The sequence below is a fragment of the Eulemur rufifrons genome, chromosome 6 (assembly GCF_041146395.1).
Source record: "Eulemur rufifrons isolate Redbay chromosome 6, OSU_ERuf_1, whole genome shotgun sequence".
Lineage (NCBI taxonomy): Eukaryota > Metazoa > Chordata > Mammalia > Primates > Lemuridae > Eulemur > Eulemur rufifrons.
Window position 1 is genome coordinate 54069038 of NC_090988.1, and position 22745 is coordinate 54091782.

The 22745-nt window shown below is 37.1% G+C and overlaps 1 protein-coding gene across 1 annotated transcript in view; it reads left to right on the plus strand.

Annotated features, from left to right (window-relative positions):
* The window catches only part of FCHSD2 (FCH and double SH3 domains 2), a 250399-nt gene that overhangs the window by 210868 nt on the left and 16786 nt on the right, over positions 1 to 22745 (plus strand). The window contains exons 12-13 of the mRNA XM_069469292.1: positions 3637 to 3741; positions 11543 to 11704. Of these exons, the coding sequence (XP_069325393.1) occupies positions 3637 to 3741; positions 11543 to 11704 (267 nt within the window). The remainder of the gene's footprint in view (positions 1 to 3636; positions 3742 to 11542; positions 11705 to 22745) is intronic.

Below are 22745 nucleotides of genomic sequence, written 5' to 3' on the forward strand. Positions count from 1 at the left end.
GCTCACGCCTGTAATCCCAGAGCTTTAGAAGGCCGAGACAGGAGGATGGCTTGAGGCTAGGAGTTCAAGACCAGCTTGGGCAACATAGCAAGATCTCATCTCTACAAAAAAATAAGAAAAATTAGCCAGACTTGCTGGCTTACACCTATAGTCCCAGCTACTCAGGAGGCTGAGGCAGGAGGATTGCTTAAGCCCAGGAGTTCAAGGCTGTACTCCAATCTGGGTGACACAGCAAGACCCTGTTTCTTAAAAAAAAAATTTACCAATGTAATAAGCTGCATTTACCAAGTAAACAAGAAAAATTCTGATTATTTTCATAGTTGCCAAAAAAGGCATTTGATAACAATTCAGTATCCCTTAATGATTAAAAAATAAAATATCCAGCCAATGAGTTAGAGACTTTTTCACTCTTGATACATTCAGGTATCTTCTTGAAACTTACAATAAACATTATACTTTCGTATAGTTTTCTGTTGCTGTCATAACAAATTACCACAAACGTAGTGGCTTAAAACAACAAAATTTATATCACAGTTCTATAGGTCAGAAGTCTGGATGGGCTTGGCTGTCTCAACTGCCCAACCTAACACAGCCAAAATCAAGGTCTGTTTCTATGCTCATTAAGGCCATTGTCAGAATCCAGTTCTTTGTACCTGTAGGACTGAGTTCCCTGTTTCTTTCCTAGCTGTTAGGTGGGGGCTACCTTTAACTCCTGGAAGATGCTCTCCCTGATCCTTGTACGTGGGTTCCTACATCTCAGAACTAGCAATGGTGCACTGAATCCTTCTTGTGCCTGGGATCTCTGACTTCCTTTCTGCACATCTCATGTTTCAATCCAGCCAGAGAAAATTCTCTGCCTGTAAGTTGTCCTGTGATTAGATGATACCTCTAATAATCACTCAGATAATCAAGAATTAGCTCACTATCTTAAGGTCCATAACCCTAATATATCTGCAGATTATGACATATCCACAGTTCCAGGAATTAGGGTATGGACATCTTCAGGGCCAGTCTGCCTATTAAAATGATAAAACAAGAAAACAATACCCATCATCACCACTGCTTTTCAGTGTCCTATGAGGATTAGTCAATGCATTTGTGAAAGAAAAATGAAGGATTTAAGTATTGGGAAAATGTACATCTGGCAGTTATTTATGGATGATATGATACTGTAGCCCCAATAATATAAGAGGCCCAACTGTCCATAAGAGTTCAGCAAGGTGAGTAGATATAAGGCTACATTTTTTTAGATGTTTAGTTTCCTATTAACCAGCATTGGTAAATTGCAAATGCAGCTGGAGAAAAATTATTCACCACAGCAATAAAATATTCATGAATAAACCAGTGAAATCTCATGACCTATAAGAAGACAGACTTTTTTAAACTGGAATATAAAAGAGACATGAGTAATTGGAGAGATGCAAAAAAATGTGGATTTTTACCAAATTTATGTGTAATCTTAATGTAATCCCAATGAAATTTATAAGATTTTTTTTTATTTCAGCTTATTATGGGGGTACAAAAGTTCAGGTTACATACGTTGCCCATGTACTGCCTATCCCCCCAAGTCAGAGCTCCAGGCATGTCCATTCCCAAAAGGAACTTGACAATATGGTTCTAAAATGTATCTGGAATTTTTTTTTAATGTACAAGAATAGCCAAGAACAGTAAAGAGATTTACATGCCTTTTCACATACTGAAACATACAGTAATAACCATAGTAATTAAAACTGTGGTATGATACAAAAGTTAACAATAAAATAAGAAAAGAAAATTATTGGTGTATATATGGAAATTAGGTATAAGAACTTATTTAGATACTAATTCAAACCAACCAATCATGGAAGGCCATTTTTGAGGCATATGGGGAAATTACATGAGGAACATCATAGTAGAAATTATTGTTAGATCTGACAGTGGTATTATGGTTACATAAAAATTTTCACGTTTACAGACTGTTACTAAAGCATGTAGAAGTGAAATGACATGATATCTGGAATTTGTCTTAAAATGCTTTAGTAAAGAAAGAAAGGAGGAATAGGAAAGCAAATGTGGAAAAATCTTGACCAGTTTTGAATCTCAGTGGTCAATATATGGGAGTTTGTTGTACTATATTATCTCTACTTTTGAGTATATTTGAAATTTTTCATAATAAAAAACATGCTAATGGCATTTCAAATCTTCAGGGAAAGGATTGAATAAATGGTGTTAGAGCAATTGTCTGTGTATTTGGGAAAAAATATAAAATTGGATTCCACTATAAACAAAATAAATTTCAGAAAAGTTGAAGACAAAGTGCTAAATACAAGATTAATAAGACTGGAAAAATACGGACTATTTTTGACATATTACCGATACCCTCTTAAGCAGGGCACAAAACCCAGGAGCCAGAAAGGAAAAGATTGATAAATGTGACCACATAAAAAGTAAAAATGTCTGTAAAACTAAATAAAGAACATAAAGAGAAAGGGGATAAAGTGGGAGGAAATATTTGTATCATAAATAACAGAAAAGGGACTAATACTTAAAAAGAAATACATTTAAGTAATAAGAAGGCAAAGTATAAAAATGGATAAAAAGCTATAAGCTGCCAGTTTATAGAATTAGAAATACAGACGGCCGCAATATATGGAAGGATGCTGTCTCTTAATCAAAGACATATTAATAAAAATGAAAATAATGAGATCTTTTAAAAAGGTATCATATTGGCATAGTTTTAAAGATTGACAATATCCAATGTTGGTAAAATAGAGGGAAACGTACTCTCACACACTGTTAGTAGAAGAGTAGGTACAACCTTTTGGGGACTATTTGGGGACTAAAATTAAAATGTATGATTTTTCACTTATATGTTTTTATTATTAAATATTAAATATTAATTATTAATTAACATTAAATAAATATTCTCATAGATGTTCAAAGTCATTGACTAGGTTGTATAGTACTATTTATAATGTTGAGAAGTTTGGAATTTTAAATAGTAGGAGAGTAAAAGTAAATAAAATATGATACTGTTAAATTATTAAGTCTGCAGATTAATTAAAAAGAAAACATGAAAAGGTTTCTTAGACACATTGAGCAGATTATATATCTCATTTCGTTTTTTTTAAACAAAGCTTTCTGTTTGTGCCAGTATGTATGGAAATAGATAAGAAATGGTTTGGAAAGATGCACATAAATTGATGGGACAATAATTATCTCTTGGGGTGGAGGAAACATGGTAGATTGTGAGGGTATAATGGAGACTTTTTGTGATTTTTGTATTAGTTGTTTTATAACAATATTCTATATTCACATAATTTTTTTTAATTAAAGATATGCATGTTAAAATTTGTGCATTCCTAATAAGGTCTATGGATTGCACCAATATCAATTTCTCAGTTTTTATACTAGACTGTAGTTATATAAGTCGTTACCATTGGAGGAAGCCAGGTGGAAGGATTCTCTGTACTAGTTTTGCAACTAGTGAGTCTATAATTATTTCATAATTTTAAATAAATGGAAAAAGTTAAAGGTTTAAAAAAAGGAATCATGGCTACTAGTCACTAAAGCCTTTTGAATTATCTAAATACTCTAGTCACTTAAGGAAAGAAGATGAAAATTAAAAACACTCATCATTATTTTCCTATTTAATAGGTTTTAAATGATCTGGAATGTCATGGAGTTGCTGTATCAGAACAAAGCCGAGCAGAGCTGGAACAGAAAATAGATGAAGCTAGAGAAAATATTCGTAAAGCAGAGGTAAGGCAGCAGCTAATTGTGGCATTTTGCCCAGCTCTAACAACAATGTCATAGCCATGATATACGCATTTAAAACTGAGTTTCTACATATATTATGATGAAGATGATTCACCATCTTCATTTGTGTTCACAATAGTATTGTTGAGTACCTGCTCTGTAGAAGGTAGTACCTGTAACAAAAAGGCACTGAACACACTGTGAAGAGTTTACAATCATGAAACATTAAATAACAAAAGAATTAAGTCACAATGAAGATACTAATTCTAAAATTTTCACAAAATACATAGTAAATTCATCAAATTAATGGGAGAGAAATTGATATATAATTTCAGAGCCTAGAAAATCTACCCTGAAAGATTCCCTGGATTTAGGGGCATGAGCTGGACTTTTAGGAATGGGGAAGATTTGGTTAAGCAGAGAGGGAAAAAAAAATTATAGTAGTGGATTTTCATGTTTTTTGGAGTCATGGGACCCTTTGAGGATTGTATGAAAGCTACCACACAAAAGTGTACATTTTGTGTGCATGTCCAGTATTCATGTCCCCGGGGGTAATAACTCCCTGCCCAAAAGGGGAGGAGGTTGAGATGGGCAACAAGAAAGTATTAGCAAATGGAGAAGACACAGGGCATAGTTTGGTAGTTGGGTATGAATAGAGAAGTTTTGTAAGGAAATGTGTTAGAAAGTAGGTAAACTCATTGTGGTTATGGCTAGTTCATGGAGGACCTGTGTATACACGTTTTTCTACTCAGCTGCAAAATGGTGAAGGGATATGAAGACAGACATTTTAAAAAGAATGAGACTGACCAGCTCTCAAGAGATTATGTTCTTGTTAGTGTTACTTCCTAAATGGAAGCATTCATTTGCTTGGTGGGTATCAGGCCAATAGACCCAGCAGCCAAGTGAGTTATAGCAAGGGGGGTTTATTACTTGGTACAAGTAAAGAGCACACTGGGGATGGTTCCCAAAGCAGCGTGTCCTCGAACAAGGGGGTTAGGCTGGTTTTATAGTCAGAGGGTAACAGGCTGTGATCTGACAGGATCTGGCGATGGGGTGATGCCAGGAAGCGTGCTCTGACTGGATCCTGCCATGTGGTGACACCAGGGCTTGTTCTGATTTGATCCTGAATCCTGCCATGCAGTGTTCACCTCTTAATTAAGTCTCTGCTCCTGGGTCTGAGCACTTAAGTTACACCTGTGGGTGTGCATACTTGCTTTATCTGGTCATGCTTGGGTTATGTGACCTTCAACCTGGGGGTCCGTGGCAACTGAAAAACAACTCACACCTTTGTTACATAAAAGTTGAACCAGATTGGTCTGGTGCAGTTATATTAGGAAGGCATAAAGAATGCTAAAGATAAATAAGACAGTAAAGCAAGTGCCAAGCCCTGGTGTCCCCACGTGGCAGGATTCAGAGTGGTCTATATAGTTAAGGAAGCTGGAGGACACAGAAATCACCGTGGAGGAGTTGTCAGAGCAGGTAACACAGAAGAGAAGACTTAAGATTGGTATTGGCAGATTGGTTGTATTTGACTAGTCAGAGAAAAGGGGATAGCACAGATTTATGCCCTGCAACCTCAAGAGGCAGAAATTGAACGAAAAAATGACGGTAGGAAGGAGGCAGGTGTGAGTTTGGTATTGACAAATACTTTCTAACAGTCACATCTTCCCAGCGACAAAATAAGCACCCTTGGTTCTTAGTGCAGCACTAAGTGTGTGAGAAGATTCTGGACAAGCGTCTGTCAAGGACTCTATGTAAGGAATTCTTGCATTGGTGAGGGTTAATCTAAACTAGTGATCTTCAAACACCCCTTCAGGACTCTAGAGCTTTTGAGGAAATGCCTCAGTGGTTGCGGGGTAAGGAGAAAGGCAGCGCAGGCAAGCATAGGGAATATGAGCATGTTTTTGGCACAGCCCCATGGAAGCGATCCGAATCAGAACAGGCTTGCCATCTGTCTGGTCTAGAGAAACCCCGGCAACCCCACCTCCACTTCGTTCCTGGCACAGTCTGATCCACAGCCTCGTAGTGATGAGGGCAGGGTGTGCAATGAATAGCCATTTTCCTCTCTGAATTCAGGGTCATGGCTAAACCACTACCCTACAGTGCTGGCCAAGTACGGTTGGCAAGCCCTTGTCTAGTGTGAGAAACATTGGCCTGTGGTAGAAAAGGTTTTCCTGTTTGTTTCTCCCTGCTCTAGATGAACCCGGTTTCAGACCTTGGTGGAACAGGAGTAATTATTTTGAGACAAGTCTCAGAAGTTTTCTGAAGGGCGTTTCTTGTATTTTCCATTTCCAGCCTCCATCCATGGTGTCACTGTCTGGTACTCTAACTCCACCAAATGCCCCTCCCATTCCCAGTAGTAGCAGTAGTAGGTATCAGTCACAAAGAGTCCTCATTTAGGCAGAATGACTTATTATTTCCATGAATGTGTTAAACTAGGCGGTGTTTGTTACTTTAAAACTAAAAATATAAAGTAAAATTCTCAGAACACAATGTCTCACCCCAAACTTTATGGCAAAATCAACAATGGTTTAGTGTCTGTCACCATTCTGGGTGTTGACTGTGCATTTATTTTGCTGGTTTTGCCTGAGGTTACTCAAGCTGCTGCATTCAGCCAGAGGGTCAACTGGAGAGCCGGGATGGGTGGGGTTTTTCCCCGTGTGGCCTTTCTTCCCCAAAGAGTTGCAACTTGGCTTCCTCACATGGTGGTGGCACATTCCAAAAAGTCAAGTCTTGGTAGCACTTACTGAGGAGCCTCTGCTTCTATCAAATTGGCAAATGCCCCATTAGCCAAAGAAAATCAATGGACAAGCCCAGAATCAAGGTGGGAAGGGACTACATGAATACCAGGAAGCATAATTCTTTGGGAACCATTAATATAACAATTTTCCACAGTCAGTATGACCTTGATTAAATCATTTTTCTCGTGTTTATGATATCTAGTAAGAATTGTTTTGTGGATTTCATGAAATAGTATAATAATATAGTTCCTAGTACATATAAGAAAAATGTTTTTTATTTTGGAGTATTTTATTTTAAGGTACTAAAGATAGCAAATATTTTTATCTACCATTATTGATTCCCTACTAAAGTAACAGTTCAGGGCTCTGTCAAAGAAATATAAGGGGAAGGCTTTTATAGGGTGAACTTGGAAGCAAAGCAAATAAAATATTTGATTGGTTAAAGTGGAGCAGTAGGCTTATTTGCATCATTCCAGTGGAAAGGCCCTAGTTAGTAACTTAGGAACCCAGGATGCTGGAGCTGCCTCAGTCTAATGACTTCCCAGTTAATTATTTTAACAACCCCTACCTCACATCACATACAAAAATTAACTCAAAACGAACACCTAAATGTAACAGCTAAAGCTAGTATAAAACTCTTACAAGAAACCATAGTGGTAAATCTTTGTGACCTTTGATTAGTTTCTTATATATGATAACAAAAGCCCAAGCAACAAAAGAAAAACTAGGTAAATTGGACTTCATCAACATTTAAAACTTATATGCTTCAAAGAACACTATCAAGAAAGTAAAAGAACCCACAGAATGGGAAAAAATATTTGCAAATCACATATCCGATAAAGGACCTGTCACTAGAATACCTAACAAGTCTTATAATAGCTGCGTGCGATGGCTCACACCTGTAATCCCAGCGCTTTGTGAGGCTGAGGTGGGAGGATCACTTGAAGCCAGGAGGTTGAGGCAGGAGTGAAGGATGATCACATACTGCACTCCAGCCTGGGTGATAGAGCGAGACCCTGTCTCTGAGAAGATGTACAGATGACCAATAAACACATGAAAAGATGTTTGACATTATTAGTCATCAAGAAAATGCAAGCAAAACCACAGTGAGATACCACTTCCCACCCACTACAATGGCTGGACTCAAAAGGCAGGCCTTTAGTCTTTACCAGGGTGTAGAGAAACCCTCATGCCCTACTGGTGGGATCAAATGGTATAACCACTTTGAAAAACAGTCGGGCATTTCCCCAGATGGTTAAACTTAGCGTTCCTCTATGACCCAGCAATGCCAGTCCTAGGTGTATACCCAAGAGAAATGGAAACATATGTCCACACCAAAATCGCACACAGATGTTTATAGCAATATTATCATGATAGCTAAAAAATAGAAACAACCTAAATGTCTATAAATTGACAACCAAATAAACAAAAGTGATATATCCATACAATAGATTGTTATTTGACCATTAAAAGGAATGAGATAATGAAACATATTAGAGCATGGATAAATCTTGAAAACATGCTAAGAGAAAGAAACTAGTCACAAAAGACCATATAGGATATGATTTCATATATATGAAATTTCCAGATTAGTAAATCCATAGAGACAGAAAGTAGAATAGTGGTTGTCAGGGGCTGCAGGAAACGGGGGCATAAGGGAGCAGTAGCTCAATGGTAGGGAGTTTCTTTCGGAGGTGATAAAATGTTCTAAAATTTTTTGCAGTGATGGTTGCAGGTACTATGAATACAGTATAAACCACTGAATGGCAGGCTTGAAATGAGGGAAGTGTATGGTATGTGAGCTACATGTCAATAAGGCTTTTACCAGCGAAAGAGAAATTATTAAAAGAATAAACAGATTTTTGCAAAAGTATTTACTAAATGGTATGCCTCTAAGCTAAAAACTCGGATTATGTTATATAAAGATCTGTATGATACCCAAGCCCATTGACTTGTGCACTTTAAAATGGTTAAGATGGTGAATTTTATATAATGTGAATTTTATCTCAATTTCTAAAAATCTATATGATTAAAAATCTTAGGATAACAAAATTAATTCAGCTTTGAAATCCCAGTAAGGCAAGTCAGAGCACAGATTTGTCTTTGATACCAATTCCCCAAGTGGAGAGTCCAGAGGGTGATCAAAATTGTGTACCAAAGGGATCAGTGAGTGCACTTGTGTGTCCAAGAGTCCCACAGAGCGGGGAGGAGGGCAGGGCAAACTAACAGGTACAGTGAGCACTATTCAGGTGATGGGCACACTAATAATAGCTCTGACTCAAGCATTACAAAAGCTAGCCATGTAACAAAAGCATTTGTACCCCCTTAATATTTTGAAATTTTAGAAAGAGTTGCTCTAGACATGTTGCATTTGAGATACCTATTAGGTATGTTCAGAGACAGGAATCAGGAGGGCAGGGAGGAGGAACATCTGCGCTCAGCAGGGGGTCAGGACTGAAGACATCCAATGGGAGTCAGTTCTGATTGGCTATCTTTAAAGCCATAGAGTAGGTGAATATGAGTCAGTCATGCAGGACACTGTCACAGTAAAAGGTGGGCAGGGAAGGATTAGCCAGTGAGATGGGAGATAAACCAGGAAGGGTGACCAGGAGAGAGTCCTGGAAGCCAGGGTAAGTACAGCAGTCATTTATGTATGATGAATTTGTTAGAAAACACCTATTCAGTGGCTCCTGTGGCTGTGTTCTGCCAAGGAAAAAGATCAAAAGGCAGCTCACTCTCAGCTGAGTGAGAGAATAATTCTCCCTCCCCCACCTTCCTGCAAACACTCCACTCTTTTCCCCCATCATGGAAATGCCAAGACAGAAACTCTTATAATGCAGAAAATTTGAAGATCTTATTTGCAAGCAACAAAAGACAAGAAGCTTTAAAAAAAATGCAACCCAGAGCCAAAAGTTTTTAAGTACCCTGCTTCCTGGTCACATTTCCCTCTTACAGTTAATGTTCTTGGGGTGTCAAAACACTGCTCTAACACCCAAATAAATAATGGACTTTTCATTAACAAGAGATAAACTTCATGTCAACAAGGGCTCTGCTTTATTCATTACTACTTTTGAGACTTGGCAAAAATGATAAAATTAAAATTACCCATGGACATTAGATGCAGACCTTCTTTTGTTTATAAAGTTAGGGAACAAGATTAAAAAGAAAATCATAAAGCATGTTTTAAAACAATAAACTTTATTAATGTATGTGTTTAAAAAAAAGAGAGAGTCCTACAGAAAGCCACCAAGTGAGAGTCCTAAAAATTAATTCAGTGCAAACTTAAATGTTAAGGAAGGGACCACCACTATAATATGTGAAACAGTGGAGCTGAATTTATTGCTTTGCTAAGCAAAAGAGAATGATACTAACAAAACACATTCTGTTTCAACAAAGCAAAAATTGATATAGGGATTGGCAGGTTTTCAAAACTGGGAATGTTTTGGGGATTGGCTCACTTTTAGCCATGGTACTTAGAGATTGGAGGATTATCAGAAGCAAAGGTAGAAGCATGATTATTGGAGTAAGGCTGGGGTTGACTGCCTTTGCGAAGCACGGAGCTATCACTGATTGGCTGACTTTCAGAGGCATATCTGTTGGAGCAAAGCACTTAATGTTTGATCAGGACAGGTTTCAAATTGATTCTAAGGATTCTTGTTTATGGTTTATGGAACGAGGGATAAAGAACAGGCAACAGTCCCTTTCTTGAATTTGCAGAATAGGAACTTTTTATTCCCAGTCCCTATTATTTTTGACAGCTGCATCATAATTTAATTTAAAAGCCAAAAGACTTTACTGTTAATCAAAAAACAAGTTAATCAACAAAAGATGGCCAAGTCAAAGGCGAAGTTCTTTAAGCTTGTACTGAAGAATGTTAGAATATTAAGGAGAACCCCTTTAATATTAAAAATTATTATTATTAAAGAGAAACAATAGTTCATAACTTAGTATCATTGAAGGCAGTCTTTTCAAGGTTAATTTCATCTGAAGTGGTAGAGTCTGTTCAAAGTAAAATCTTTTCTCGGAAAAGCAGAATTGCTTTTATGTAGGTACTCACTCAAAAAAGATTACTGAACACATAACAGGAGAATAGTGTTAAGTATTGGTGCTCAAGTCCTAAGGGAGCTCTCAGTTATATCAAAAAGGTTTTCTTAGGTAAACAGCTAAGTATAATTTAATCCCTATCACATTATAATTGGATCTATATATTAATAGAATGCTTTAGGAGCAGAGTTCTAGAAGGGAGTGATTAACTGCCCCAGGAAGGAGGAGAAATACTTAGGAAGATCTTTGTAGAAAGGATAATATTAATGTTTGAACTGACCCTTGAAAGATAAGAGTTCACCAGGCATCAAAAAGGAATGAAAAGGCCTTGGACGCAGTGGGACTGGCATGACAAAGGCGTGAGAGCGCGTGATGTGTTGGAGGAACAGTGAGTAGGACGGTGGTGTGGGAGCATGGAGTATGTGGAAAGGAGCAGTAGAAGGAAGGAAGTCAGCCAAATGGTGAAAGATACTGTATTCCAAATTAAGAATATGTTAATTCTTTACTAGTAGGCAGTCAGGGGTAATAGAAGTTTTTAAGCAGGGGACTGATATGATGAGGTCATTCATAGATTGTAAAAGATGAATTATAGAGCAGAAGAAAAAGTCCAGGAGATGAGTTAGAAAGCTACTGAAAATGCTGGATTTCAGGATATTCTGAGGCATAGCCTTAAAAACAGGAAAGAAAGCGGACTTTATGGCACATTAATCTCTTTTAAGTTATATTTGATGTATCATTAATATTGTGCTCTTATCAAAATGCAAGTATGATATTTGCCGTTGTCAGGAGGCCCTGATTCCCATTCTTGTGTTCATGTTCTCTCTCTCTCTCTCTCTCTCTCTCTTTCTCTTTCTCTTTTCCCTCTTCCTCTTCTCTTTCCCTCTTCTCCAAGTATAAAATTAGCATCTAAGTCAAGGAAGAATTGCTGGTGAATATCAAGATTGTTCTAATTAATAAATCGGGAATAACAATTTGCAAAAAAATGCCCTGATTTCTGACCATTTTCTTGGTTCTCTTAGATAATTAAGTTGAAAGCTGAAGCCCGGCTGGACCTGCTAAAGCAGATTGGTGTTTCTGTGGACACGTGGCTAAAGAGTGCCATGAACCAAGTAATGGAAGAACTAGAAAATGAGCGATGGGCCCGCCCTCCTGTAGCGACCAGTAATGGCACTTTACACTCGGTACAGTTTCTTTTCTTGTATATGATACACTGACTTTCATTGACAGATGCTGTTCTTTGACTCTATACCCAAACTTAATAGCCAAAAATTTTTTTTAAAGATAATGGTTTGCTAGTGGTTTGGGATTTTTTTCTTCAGTCTAGCACTAATTGATTTAAACTTATTGCAAGAAAAGAAAGAGAGAGGAAAAAATTAGTGTGTTGCTTTTTTTAATGAGCAGCAAAGAATGTTTTATCACTAATTGGGTTATCAATGCCTATCTTCCAAACTCATTATCCCATTCATGGAGTATATATGCTTCTTGCCTGGAAGTAGTGGAATAGAAAACTTAATCTAGTATTTCTGAAGTTCTCCTAGTGTAAATGAAAATAAACATCCAGACTAGTTAAGACTGGTTAGACCAAAGTAATTCCCGCTGCCACCTCCCCACCCATTACTCTATCATCCTCTTTATTTCCTTAGTGGTATTTATTACAGTTTGAACTTGTTTTCTTTATTGTTTTGTTTTGTTTATTGTCTGTCTTCCTGTCTAGAATATAATTGCCATATATGCCTGGTTCACTGCTCTGCACAGCAAAGTGCCTGGCACATAGTAGATACTTAATAAATATTTGTTGAAGGAAGAAATGAACAGTTAGATGGGTGGGTAGGTGGGTGGGTAGGTGGGTGGGTGGAACAGTGGCAAGCTAAAAGCTAAAACTCTAATCTCCCAACTTCCCACCGTATCCATAATTCCTCTTTAAACTTGTGCCCTTCAGATATGAAGCATCTTTGCTAGAGAAAGTGGCCAAAGTTTAGAAACATTCCTGGAAGTTTTGTCAAATTTTTCACATAGCATTCTAATTTTCTAATGGGAACACACTTGCGCATTTAAAAAGGATTGCATGTGGGTATATATTTTAAGGAAAAACAACCTATTGAAGGTTTATTTTTATTTCACTATTAATGATAATCCAGCTGTGGGGGAAAGCATACATCACCTGCTTGACTTTGGGATTAGAAGAGCTTTCCCTGCTTTCTTTAGAACAGAGTTGCTCCATATCGTGGAATATCTCTTCCTGTTTCATCTTTTAAAGGTCGTGATTCTGATCTACTTCAAATTGGTCTGTTGCATAGTTTTTGATGACAGCAAATTCCAGGCACAAAATTGCTTTTGGGTTCTACAATAGCACTGTTTCCAACCAATCAAACCCATGATTTTCCTTGGGGTAGCACCTTTTCTAACCAAATCAACTGAGCGGGCACATATCCCCTGACTGTGGGGACTGTGGGTACTTCCTGGGCACATTGGAGATGAACACAGAAGCTGGGAGTGCAGACAGACCTTAGTGATACAAGGCGATGTGTGACTGGACTACCACGTAGCAAACTTGAAATTGCTTACATCTAACTCCAGCACTCCTTGGAAAACATCACTTTTCTCAAGTTTCTGAGAGTAAGTTAGGTTAGATGACTCTAAGGTCTCCTCCAACTCCAGAATCTCATGATTCTTTGAAATGCTATCAGAAAAGCTCAGTATCAGCTAGACGAATAGGGAAGACAGTTTGCCTCATGAAGGAAATGTCATTTGAGGTAATCCTTGAAGTTTAATAGGAATTAAAGAAGGGCTTCTGAGTATGAAGGAAGGGAACGAAGGAGATGTGCCAACACTTACTACATTGGCGTATATCAAGTGTTGAATAAATTGGGTATTTCTGAGACTTATCCGAAGATACCAGCTCATTTAGAGACATGTCACATCCCTTGTGAAGGGAGCATTTTGTGATCACATCCCACTTTTTCCCCCCTTTAGTCAATCTTAAGGAGCCTGTGTCTTTGACCTGAGAGATTATATTTTGTGGAAGAACTACTAACAATATAAGTAAAGGGGAGATGTAGGCACAAAATAGCGTAACCCAATATTTATTTAATCTGCTTTTAAATAACAGCACTGAAATAATTTAGAAAAGGTTCTATCTCTTCCCATTGACAGCTAACTGGCTGGGGAACATGAAGCAGAATACACATTCTGGGGACCCAATTATTTCTTCCATTATAGATGCCAACAAAAGCATTAGTCATCTGGAAAACATGGTTAATACTACTGTTAGACATTAACTTTATAACTGAAAAGTACCTTATTGAAGATAAATTTTTTAAATATAAAATCTGTTTACCTTATAGAATGAAGAAGGAACTATACTTACTTGAATATTATTAATAACTCTTTGCCTTCTGTGTCATGCTGTGGTACAGAATATAGGATTGGGAAGTAAAAAAGGAAAGCATCCCAGAATATAGCAACATTGTTCTAAAAGGAGCGCAGTCTACCAATACAGTTACTCAGCTGATGAGTAACCCAGCCTGCGCGCAGCTTCCGTGGTCGGGTCGCTGCCAGTGACCCCTGCTGTCACTCAGCCTCCCTTCTCCTGTGGTCCTGCTTCTCTTACTCAAAACCCATGCTCAGGTGACAATGCAACTTTTGAAATTATATTAATTTTACAATAGAAAAAGCTATATAACTAGATTACAAAAAAATAGAAAATACGAGAGAGAAGAAAATGATCAATAGCTCCATCCTCAGAACAGCACAGTTAGCAATTTGGTGTATTTCTCTCCTCTTTTATTTATTTTTAAATTGACAAGTAAAAATTACGTATATTTACAGTATACATGATGTTTTGATAATGATTCCTCTTTCTGCTATTCTTTTTAAACATATTTATCATAATAAAGTTAATTTTGTACATTTTTTTATGTATCATTCCATGTTGCTGGGTGATCTTTCTGATTCTTTTAATGTCCATAATAATGTTTCATCAGGAAGGTGTACGTTAATTCGCTTAACTATTAATATTCCCTTATGGGTTCAGTATTTAGATTGCCTCCAGATTTTCACTATTCTAAATAATACTCTATAAAATATTTTTATATGTATTTCTTTTTTCCATATTGGGGATTTTTTTTAATATAACTTCTCAGAAATGTGATTACAGGGTCACAGATCTATAGACCTTTGTTTGAGGTTAATTTATTTTTATTCTTTCTATTCTTTTTTTCTTAGATTTTCAAACTATAGCTGACAATGTTTACATCACTTCCCTGTTTTCAGCCACTTCCCTGTGTAATACAAAGGCAAACTGACAGTCTCCTTTGTTGTACAGCCTCCCTAAAAGTGTGAGCATCTGTAGAGTTGCATAGAAATAAATTCTGCCTCCGCTCATTATGAAGACCAGGTGGAGTAATGTGGCTGAAAGGCGAATAGATTAAATATTTTTAACTTTTTGGATGGTATTTTGGTTCCCAGCTGCCTCAGTACTGCCTCATAGTGCTTACAGTCCAATGGACTTTGTTTTTGAAGTATGAAAATCTGCTTGTCAGCTTGAGCTAATTTCAAAGAAAAGAAATAATGGATTTTTGTAATGAAATAAATGTAGACTGTTGAAAATAATAGAATGCGCTTGTAAAAATCTTCAGTTGCTTTTGTATTTATGGTATTTCCAAATGGGCAATGAATGGTCTTTTTATTAAATTAAACTCCATATTCAAAATGCCCATACTTTTAGTGAAATTTTCATTTCAAATGCCCAGTAGGATTAGTTCAATTCAATTCAATAAGCATGTATTGAGCCCTCATGAGACCCTTTGCTAGGTGCCAAGTTATGTCTATTAAGTTAGTGTTCACAGATTGAGAGAACCAGTCACACTTACTGACAGCCAAGACCAAAAGATAGGCATTGAAAATATGTAGAGAATTTCACCTGTAAGAGAAATAAACATACTTATATTCTTTGACTTTCTGCATAGCCATAATAAGTAAAGTGCCTCACGCAGTTCCCTATACATAGTACATGTCTAAAAGTATTCATTTGAACCTCAAGATAAGCAGTTTATTCCAGTTCTACCAACCAAGCTTAAATTACTTCTAAAAGGAGGGAGTTCACATTGATAAACGATGTATTATGTACCCAGGTACTGTGTCAGGCACATTTGTGTATCATCTGTGTGAGCACAATTAATGAGCACCACAATCCCGAGATAAACTTGGAGGAATTAAATATCTTGGCCGAGGACACATTACTTGTAAGTGAGGAGAGCTGGTATTTGAACCCAGATGTGTCTGCCTCTAAAGACCTGCTCTTTGCCATACTCCCTTTCTCTGGGGGTTACCCTTTATTCCTCTAATCTTTGTCATGATTCATTTTAATTGCTGTACATTCATTTTTTAAGCACCTGTTGAATCATCATTGAAAGTCCTATTTCTAATGTAATTAACAGTCTTGTAGCATTTTCAAGTACTGTGTAAGCAGTTGACATTAAAATTCCCAAGCTTTATTGATATTTTAAACAGCTTCCCTTAGGTATAATTGACATACAACAGATTGCACATATTTGAAATGCACAATTTGATATATTTTGATATTTGTATATGCCAGTGAAATTATAGCCACAATTAAGATAATGGACATATCCATTTCCCCTAAAAGTTTTCCTCATGCTCCTTTGTATTCTGTCCTTCCTGTCCCTCAGTCAACCACTGACCTACTTTTTGTCAATAGATTAGTTTGCATTTCCTAGAATTTTATATAAACAGATTCATATCAGATGTACACTTTTTTGTCTGGCTTCTTTCACTCAGTGTTATTTTGAGGATCATCCATGTTGTTGCTTATATCAGTAGTTCATTTATTTTAATTGCTGAGCAGTATTCCATTGTGTGGGTACCATAGTTTGTTTATTCGTGTACCTGATGATGGACATTTGAGTTGTCTCAGACTATTACAAGTAAAACTACTATGAATATATGCTTTGGTTGGGTCATATAATGGTTAAATGTTTAACATTTTAAGAAATGAACTGTTTTCCAAAGTAGTTGTACCATTTTGTAGTCCCATCAATAGGATACTAGTGTTCCAGTTGTTCCACAGCCTTGCCAATATTTAGTGCGGTCAGTCTTTTTAATTTTGGACATTCTAATAGGTGTGAAGTAGTGTATCGTTGTAGTTTTAATTTGCATTTCCATAATAATGCTGAGCATCTTTTCATGTGTTTATTTACATATGTATATCTTCTTTGATGAGTATCAATTTGGATCTTTTACCCATTTTTTTATTGGGCTGTTTTTATTGTTTTAAGATTTCTTTTTATACTCTGGGTGTAAATCCTTAATCAGATATGATTTACATAATTTTCTCCCAGTCTATGTCTTATCTTTTCATTTTCTTAACAATGTTTTTCAAAGAGCACAAATTTTTAATTTTGATGAAATGCAACTTGCTAATTTTTGTCTTTTGTGGATCACACTTTTGGTGTGGTAGCTAAGAAATCTTTACCCAACACAAGGTCATAAAGATTTTCTCCTGTGTTTTCTTCTAGAAGTTTTATAGTTTTAGATTTTGCATGTAAATCTATAATCCAGTATGAGTTAATCTTTGAATGTGGTAAAAATAATGAGTCAAATTTCATTTTTTTAACTCTCTCTATTTTGTCCATTTTTGGGAAGACTCTCCTATCTGCGCTGAATTGCTTTTGCATCTTTGTCAAAAAGTCAATTAATTATATATGTGTGAGTCTATTTCTCAACTTTATGTTCTATTCCATTGATGTATTTCACTTGATGCCAGTACTACACTGCTATAATTACTGTAATTTTACAAGTCTTGAAGTCAGGTAATGCAAGTCCTCAAACTTTCTTCTTTCTCAAAGTTGTTTTGGGTATTCTTTGCATTTCCATGCGAATTTTTAAATCAGTTTTCTACCAAAAAAGCCTACCAGGCTTTTTTATTAGGATTGCATTGAATCTATACATCAATTTGAAGACAATTGACATCATAACAATATTGATCCTTCCAACCCATAAACATAAAATACTTCTCCACTTATTTAGGACTTTAATTTCCCTCAGCAATGTTTTGCAGGGTTTTTTGTTTTGTTTTGTTTTGTTTTTGAGACAGAGTCTCACTCTCTTGCCCAGGCTAGAGTGCCATGACGTCAGCCTAGCTCACAGCAACCTCAAACTCCTGGGCTCAAGCGATCCTCCTGCGTCAGCCTCCCGGGTAGCTGGGACTACAGGCACACACCACCATGCCTGGCTAATTTTTTCTATGTATATTTTTAGTTGTCCATATAATTTCTTTCTATTTTTTTAGTAGAGACAGGGTCTCACTCTTGCTCAGGCTGGTCTTGAACTCCTGAGCTCAAGTAATCCTCCCACCTCAGCCTCCCAGAGTGCTAGGATTACAGGCGTGAGCCACCGCGCCCGGCCAATGTTTTGCAGTTTTCAGTATATAGACCTTACACATCCTTTGTCAGACTTGTCCCTATTTCACAATTTTTGACACTATTGTAAATGATTTTTAAATTTCAATTTCTGATTGTTCATTGCTAATGTAGAAAAATACAATTGATTTTTGTATATTGATCTTATATCCTGCAACCTTGCTAAACTCACTATTAGTTCTAGTAGCTTTTTTGGTAGATTCCATAGGATTTTTTATACAATCATGTAACCTGCAGATACAGTTTCACTTCTTCCTTTCCAATTTGGATACTTCTTTTCCCCCTTACTGTAACAACTGGAATCTCCGGTAAAATGCTGAATAGAAGTGGTGAGAGTTGACAGACATCCTTGCCTTGTTCCTGAACTTGGAGAGAAAGCATTCAGTCTTTCACCTTTAAATATGATGTTAGCAGTAGGGTTTTTGTAGATGCCCTTTATCACATTGAAGAATTTTCTTCTATTTCTGTTTTGTTTGCTGATAGGAATGGATGTTGGGTCTTATCAGATGTTCTTCTTTTATAATCTATTAATATGATGAAGTTGCAATTGATGATTTTTCAAGTAAACGAACTTTGCATTCTTGGTAAACCCCACGTGGGTCATGATATAGTATCCTTTTTATCTATTGATTGGAATTGATTTGCTAAAATTTTGATAAGCATTTTTGCATCTCTGTTCATTTTCTTGTAATGTTTTTGTCTGATTTTTTTATAATGCTTCTCCAAGAATGATTTGAAAAGCATCCCCTCCTCTTCAGCTTTCTACAAGCCTTTTGTAGAATTGTGTGGAATTGTTTTTCTTTTGTAACTGTTTGGTAGACTTCATCAGACCAGTTGTCTGGTGATGGAGTTTTGTTTATGGGAGTTTTTAAATAAAAAACCAATTTCTTTAGTAGATACAGGGTTATTTAGGTTATTCTCGAGTGGACTTTGGTTGTCTCTAAAGGAATTTGGACATTCCATCTGAGTTACCAAATTTATTAGCATAAAAGTTGCTTATATTCCTTGATCCTTTATCTTTTGATTATCTGGAGAATCCATAGGGCACCATAGGAATCCTCTCTCATTCCTGATATTGATTGTGTCTACTCTCTTTTTTTCTGATCATTCTGCTAGAGGTTTTATCAATAAGATGGATCTCCATGAAGAACCAGTTTTTTTATTTCATTGATTTTTCCCTATTTTCTTGTTTTCTATTTTATTAATTTCTGCTCAGGATTCTATTATTTCCCTTCTTCTGTTTAATTTAGATTTAACTTGCTCTTTTCTAATTTTTAAGGTAGAAGCTGGTCATTGATTTGAGACTTTCCTTCTTTTCTAATATAGGCATTTGGTGCCAAGCATTTCCCTGTAAGTATTGCTTTAAGTCCATTCCACAAACTCTAATATGTTGTGCTATTTTCATTCAGTTCAAAACATTTTCAAATTTGCTTTTTGACTTCTTTGGTGGGTTATTTAGAAGTATGTTATTGAGTTTCCAAATATTTGGGGATCTTCCAGATATCTTCTATTGATTTCTAATTTATTTCCATTGTGGTCAGATAACATACTGGAATCCTTTTAAATTTATCGAGACTTATTTTGTGATTCAGTATACAGCATGTTTTCCATGTGTACTTGAAAAGAAAAGAATGTATATTCTGCTGTTGTTAGGGGTTATGTTCTATAAATGTCAATTAAGTCAAGGTAGTTGATAATGTTGTTCAAGTCTTTGGTGTCCTTGCTGATCCTCTGAGTACTCTACCTGACGCCCTGTGCCTTATGAGGTTTTATTCTCAAACCTGTGTGAGCTCTGAGGATTATTTTTTAATCCTTTGTGGTAGTTCTATCCCTGGCTTTGGATAGTTTCTGCACATACACGTACTGATCAATACTCAGCTGAAGACTAGGGGGACCCTCTGCAGATTTTCCAGGCTCTCGCTATGCATCTCTCTCTTCTTCATTACCGTAGTCCCCCATTATCTGCAGGGGATACATTCCAAGACCCTCAGTGAGTGCCTGAAAGCGTGAATAGTATCGAACCCTGTATACACTGTGTTTTTTCCTATACATACATACCTATGACACAGTTTAATTTATAAATTAGGCACAGTAAAAAATTAACAACAATAGTTAATAATAAAATAGAACCGTTATAACAATATGCCACATCACTACTCTTACGCTTTGGGGCCATTACTAAGTAAAATCAGGGTTGCCTGAACACAAGCACTGCGATACAGCATCAATCTGATAACCAAGATGACTAAGTGACTAACGGGCAGGAAGCAGGTACCGCATGGATACACTGGACAAAGGGATGATTCATATCAGGATAGGCCTGAGGTGGATGGTGCGAGGTTTCATCACGCTACTCAGAATGGCATGCAATTTAAAACTTATGAATTGTATATTTCTGGAAATTTCCATTTAATATTCTCAGACCACAGTTCCACAGTTGACTGCAGGTAACTGAAACCTCAGAAAGCAAAACTATGGATAAGGGGGAAGTACTGTACTCTACGGTCTGAATTCTAGCCACTTTGGCCTTCCCGAATTCCTACTTTCATGTCCTCAGTCCAGGGAGATCACTATCTTCTGATGGGTTTCTCCTCCCCATGTCTCAGCCTAGACACTTTCTGCACACTGTAAGTTTTGGGAGCTGTTTGTTTCCCATCCCCCAGGGATCACTTGCCTTCATGCATGATATCCGGTATCTTAAAAACTATTCTTTCATATATTTGGAACCCTTTTTCAGCTGTTTCTGATAGGAGTTTAAATCTGGTCTCTGATACTCCATCTGGCCTGGAAGCAAAAATCCATTTTCCTGATATTTTTAATGTCTTCTTTTATAAGATGTTGTATTTGGAATAATGGTCACTGGATCACTTCTCTGTCCAATGGAGTTCAGAGGTTCTACTAGTCAACATTAAGGAACTGCTGGCAGGGTGGGCGCGGTGGCTCACGCCTGTGATCCTAGCACTCTGGGAGGCCGAGGTGGGCGGATCGTTTGAGCTCAGGAGTTCAAGACCAGCCTGAGCAAGAGCGAGACCCTGTCTGTACTAAAAAACAGAAAGAATTAGCTGGACAACTAAAAATATATATAAAAAATTAGCCGGGCATGGTGGCGCATGCCTGTAGTCCCGGCTATTTGGGAGGCTGAGACAGTAGGATTGCTTGAGCCCAGATGTTTGAGGTTGCTGTGAGCTAGGCTGACGCCATGGCACTCTAACCTGGGCAACAGAGTGAGACTCTGTATCAAAAAAAAAAAAACAAAACAACCCTGCCTTCTTCTGTATTGGATACTATCAGATTCTTTATCTAGAGTCTCCCTTCCTCATAAAAACAACAAAAGTTAATGATTTATTCAGTATCCCCACAGCACCAAGCTTGTGTTAAGAATTTTAAATATATTATTACCTCATTTAATCCTTATGATAACCCTATGAAGAAGTAATTATCTTCATTAGAGAGATGTGGTCATTGAAGTTGAGAAGTTAAGTAATTTGCCCAAGGTGACGCAACTAAGTGTCATAGTCAACATTCAGACAAGTCTGCCAGACCCCAGGATCCCCCGTTTTCTACTTCATGACAGTACCACAAAGCAAAATCCTCCAGAGGTTATTTTGCTGAGTACAAGAAGCTGGCTACTAAAACCAACTCAAAAAGATTCTTCTTATCTGCCCTTGCAACAAGAGTAAGCATTTTACAACATCTGAGGAAGAAAAAATACAATTATAGCTAGAAAGAATAGTTTTGATTGAAGTCCTGTCAAGTGACAGGAAGAAAAACGGATGAGAGAGCAGTCCTTAAGAAACAGAGGAAGGATGTGATTTTAGAAATGTAGGGTCAAGAAAACATTGTAACAATTAAGAGGGTGGAAGAGGAAAACGGAAGAAATTGTTCTAGGATGATATGCTTTGGAAAGCTGCTAGAGCAAAGTAGAAGCATATGACAGTGACCTCTATTGTTGTCACTGAAGCCTTTTATGCCCTCCCATGAGAATCAAAAAATGAACTCAAAATAAAGGGAGGGGAGAAAGGAATGTTTAGTATCAACCATTGTTGCCAAGATATTATAAAATGTTTTGGATTAATTCCCAGTGCCAAAGCACAGTGCATATTAACATTCTGTATATTTTTGGAAACGTGTTCTTTACTCACAATTTTTTTTTTTTTTTTTGAGATGGGTTTGTGCTCTGTCACCCAGGCTAGAGTGCAGTGGCACAATCATAGCTCACAGCACCCACGAACTCCTGGGCTCAAGTGATCCTCCCACCTCAGCCTCCCTAGTAGCTGGGACTATAGGTATGCACCACCATGCCTGACTAATTTTGAAATTTTTTGTAGAGATGGGATCTTGCTGTGTTGACCATGCTGGTCTCAAACTCTTGGCCTCAACCAATCCTCTCATCTCAGCCTCCCAGAGTGCTGGGATTACAGGTTTGAGCCACCACGCCCAGCCTCTACCCACATTTTTATAAACATGAGTGTTTTGTGTTTTGTAATACCAACAGTTTTTTTTAAATGTCTCTACCCTTTCCTAGAAGATGAAGGCAGTGTCTTCTAAGTATATGAAGTATGTTTAAAGTTAGCTTTATGGCAATTTCTGCATGATTCTTTTATGTGATACAATGTCCTATTGGAAAACAATAGAATCAAATCTGAGATTTGAGAGGTCGAGATCTAAGCCTCTTTTTCCACTGATCTGACTGACCATAAGAATTTATAAAATGAGGCACAAGATTACCTCACTCAGTTATGGAGAATTTTCAATAATAGTTGTAAGGGCCAGGCATGGTGGC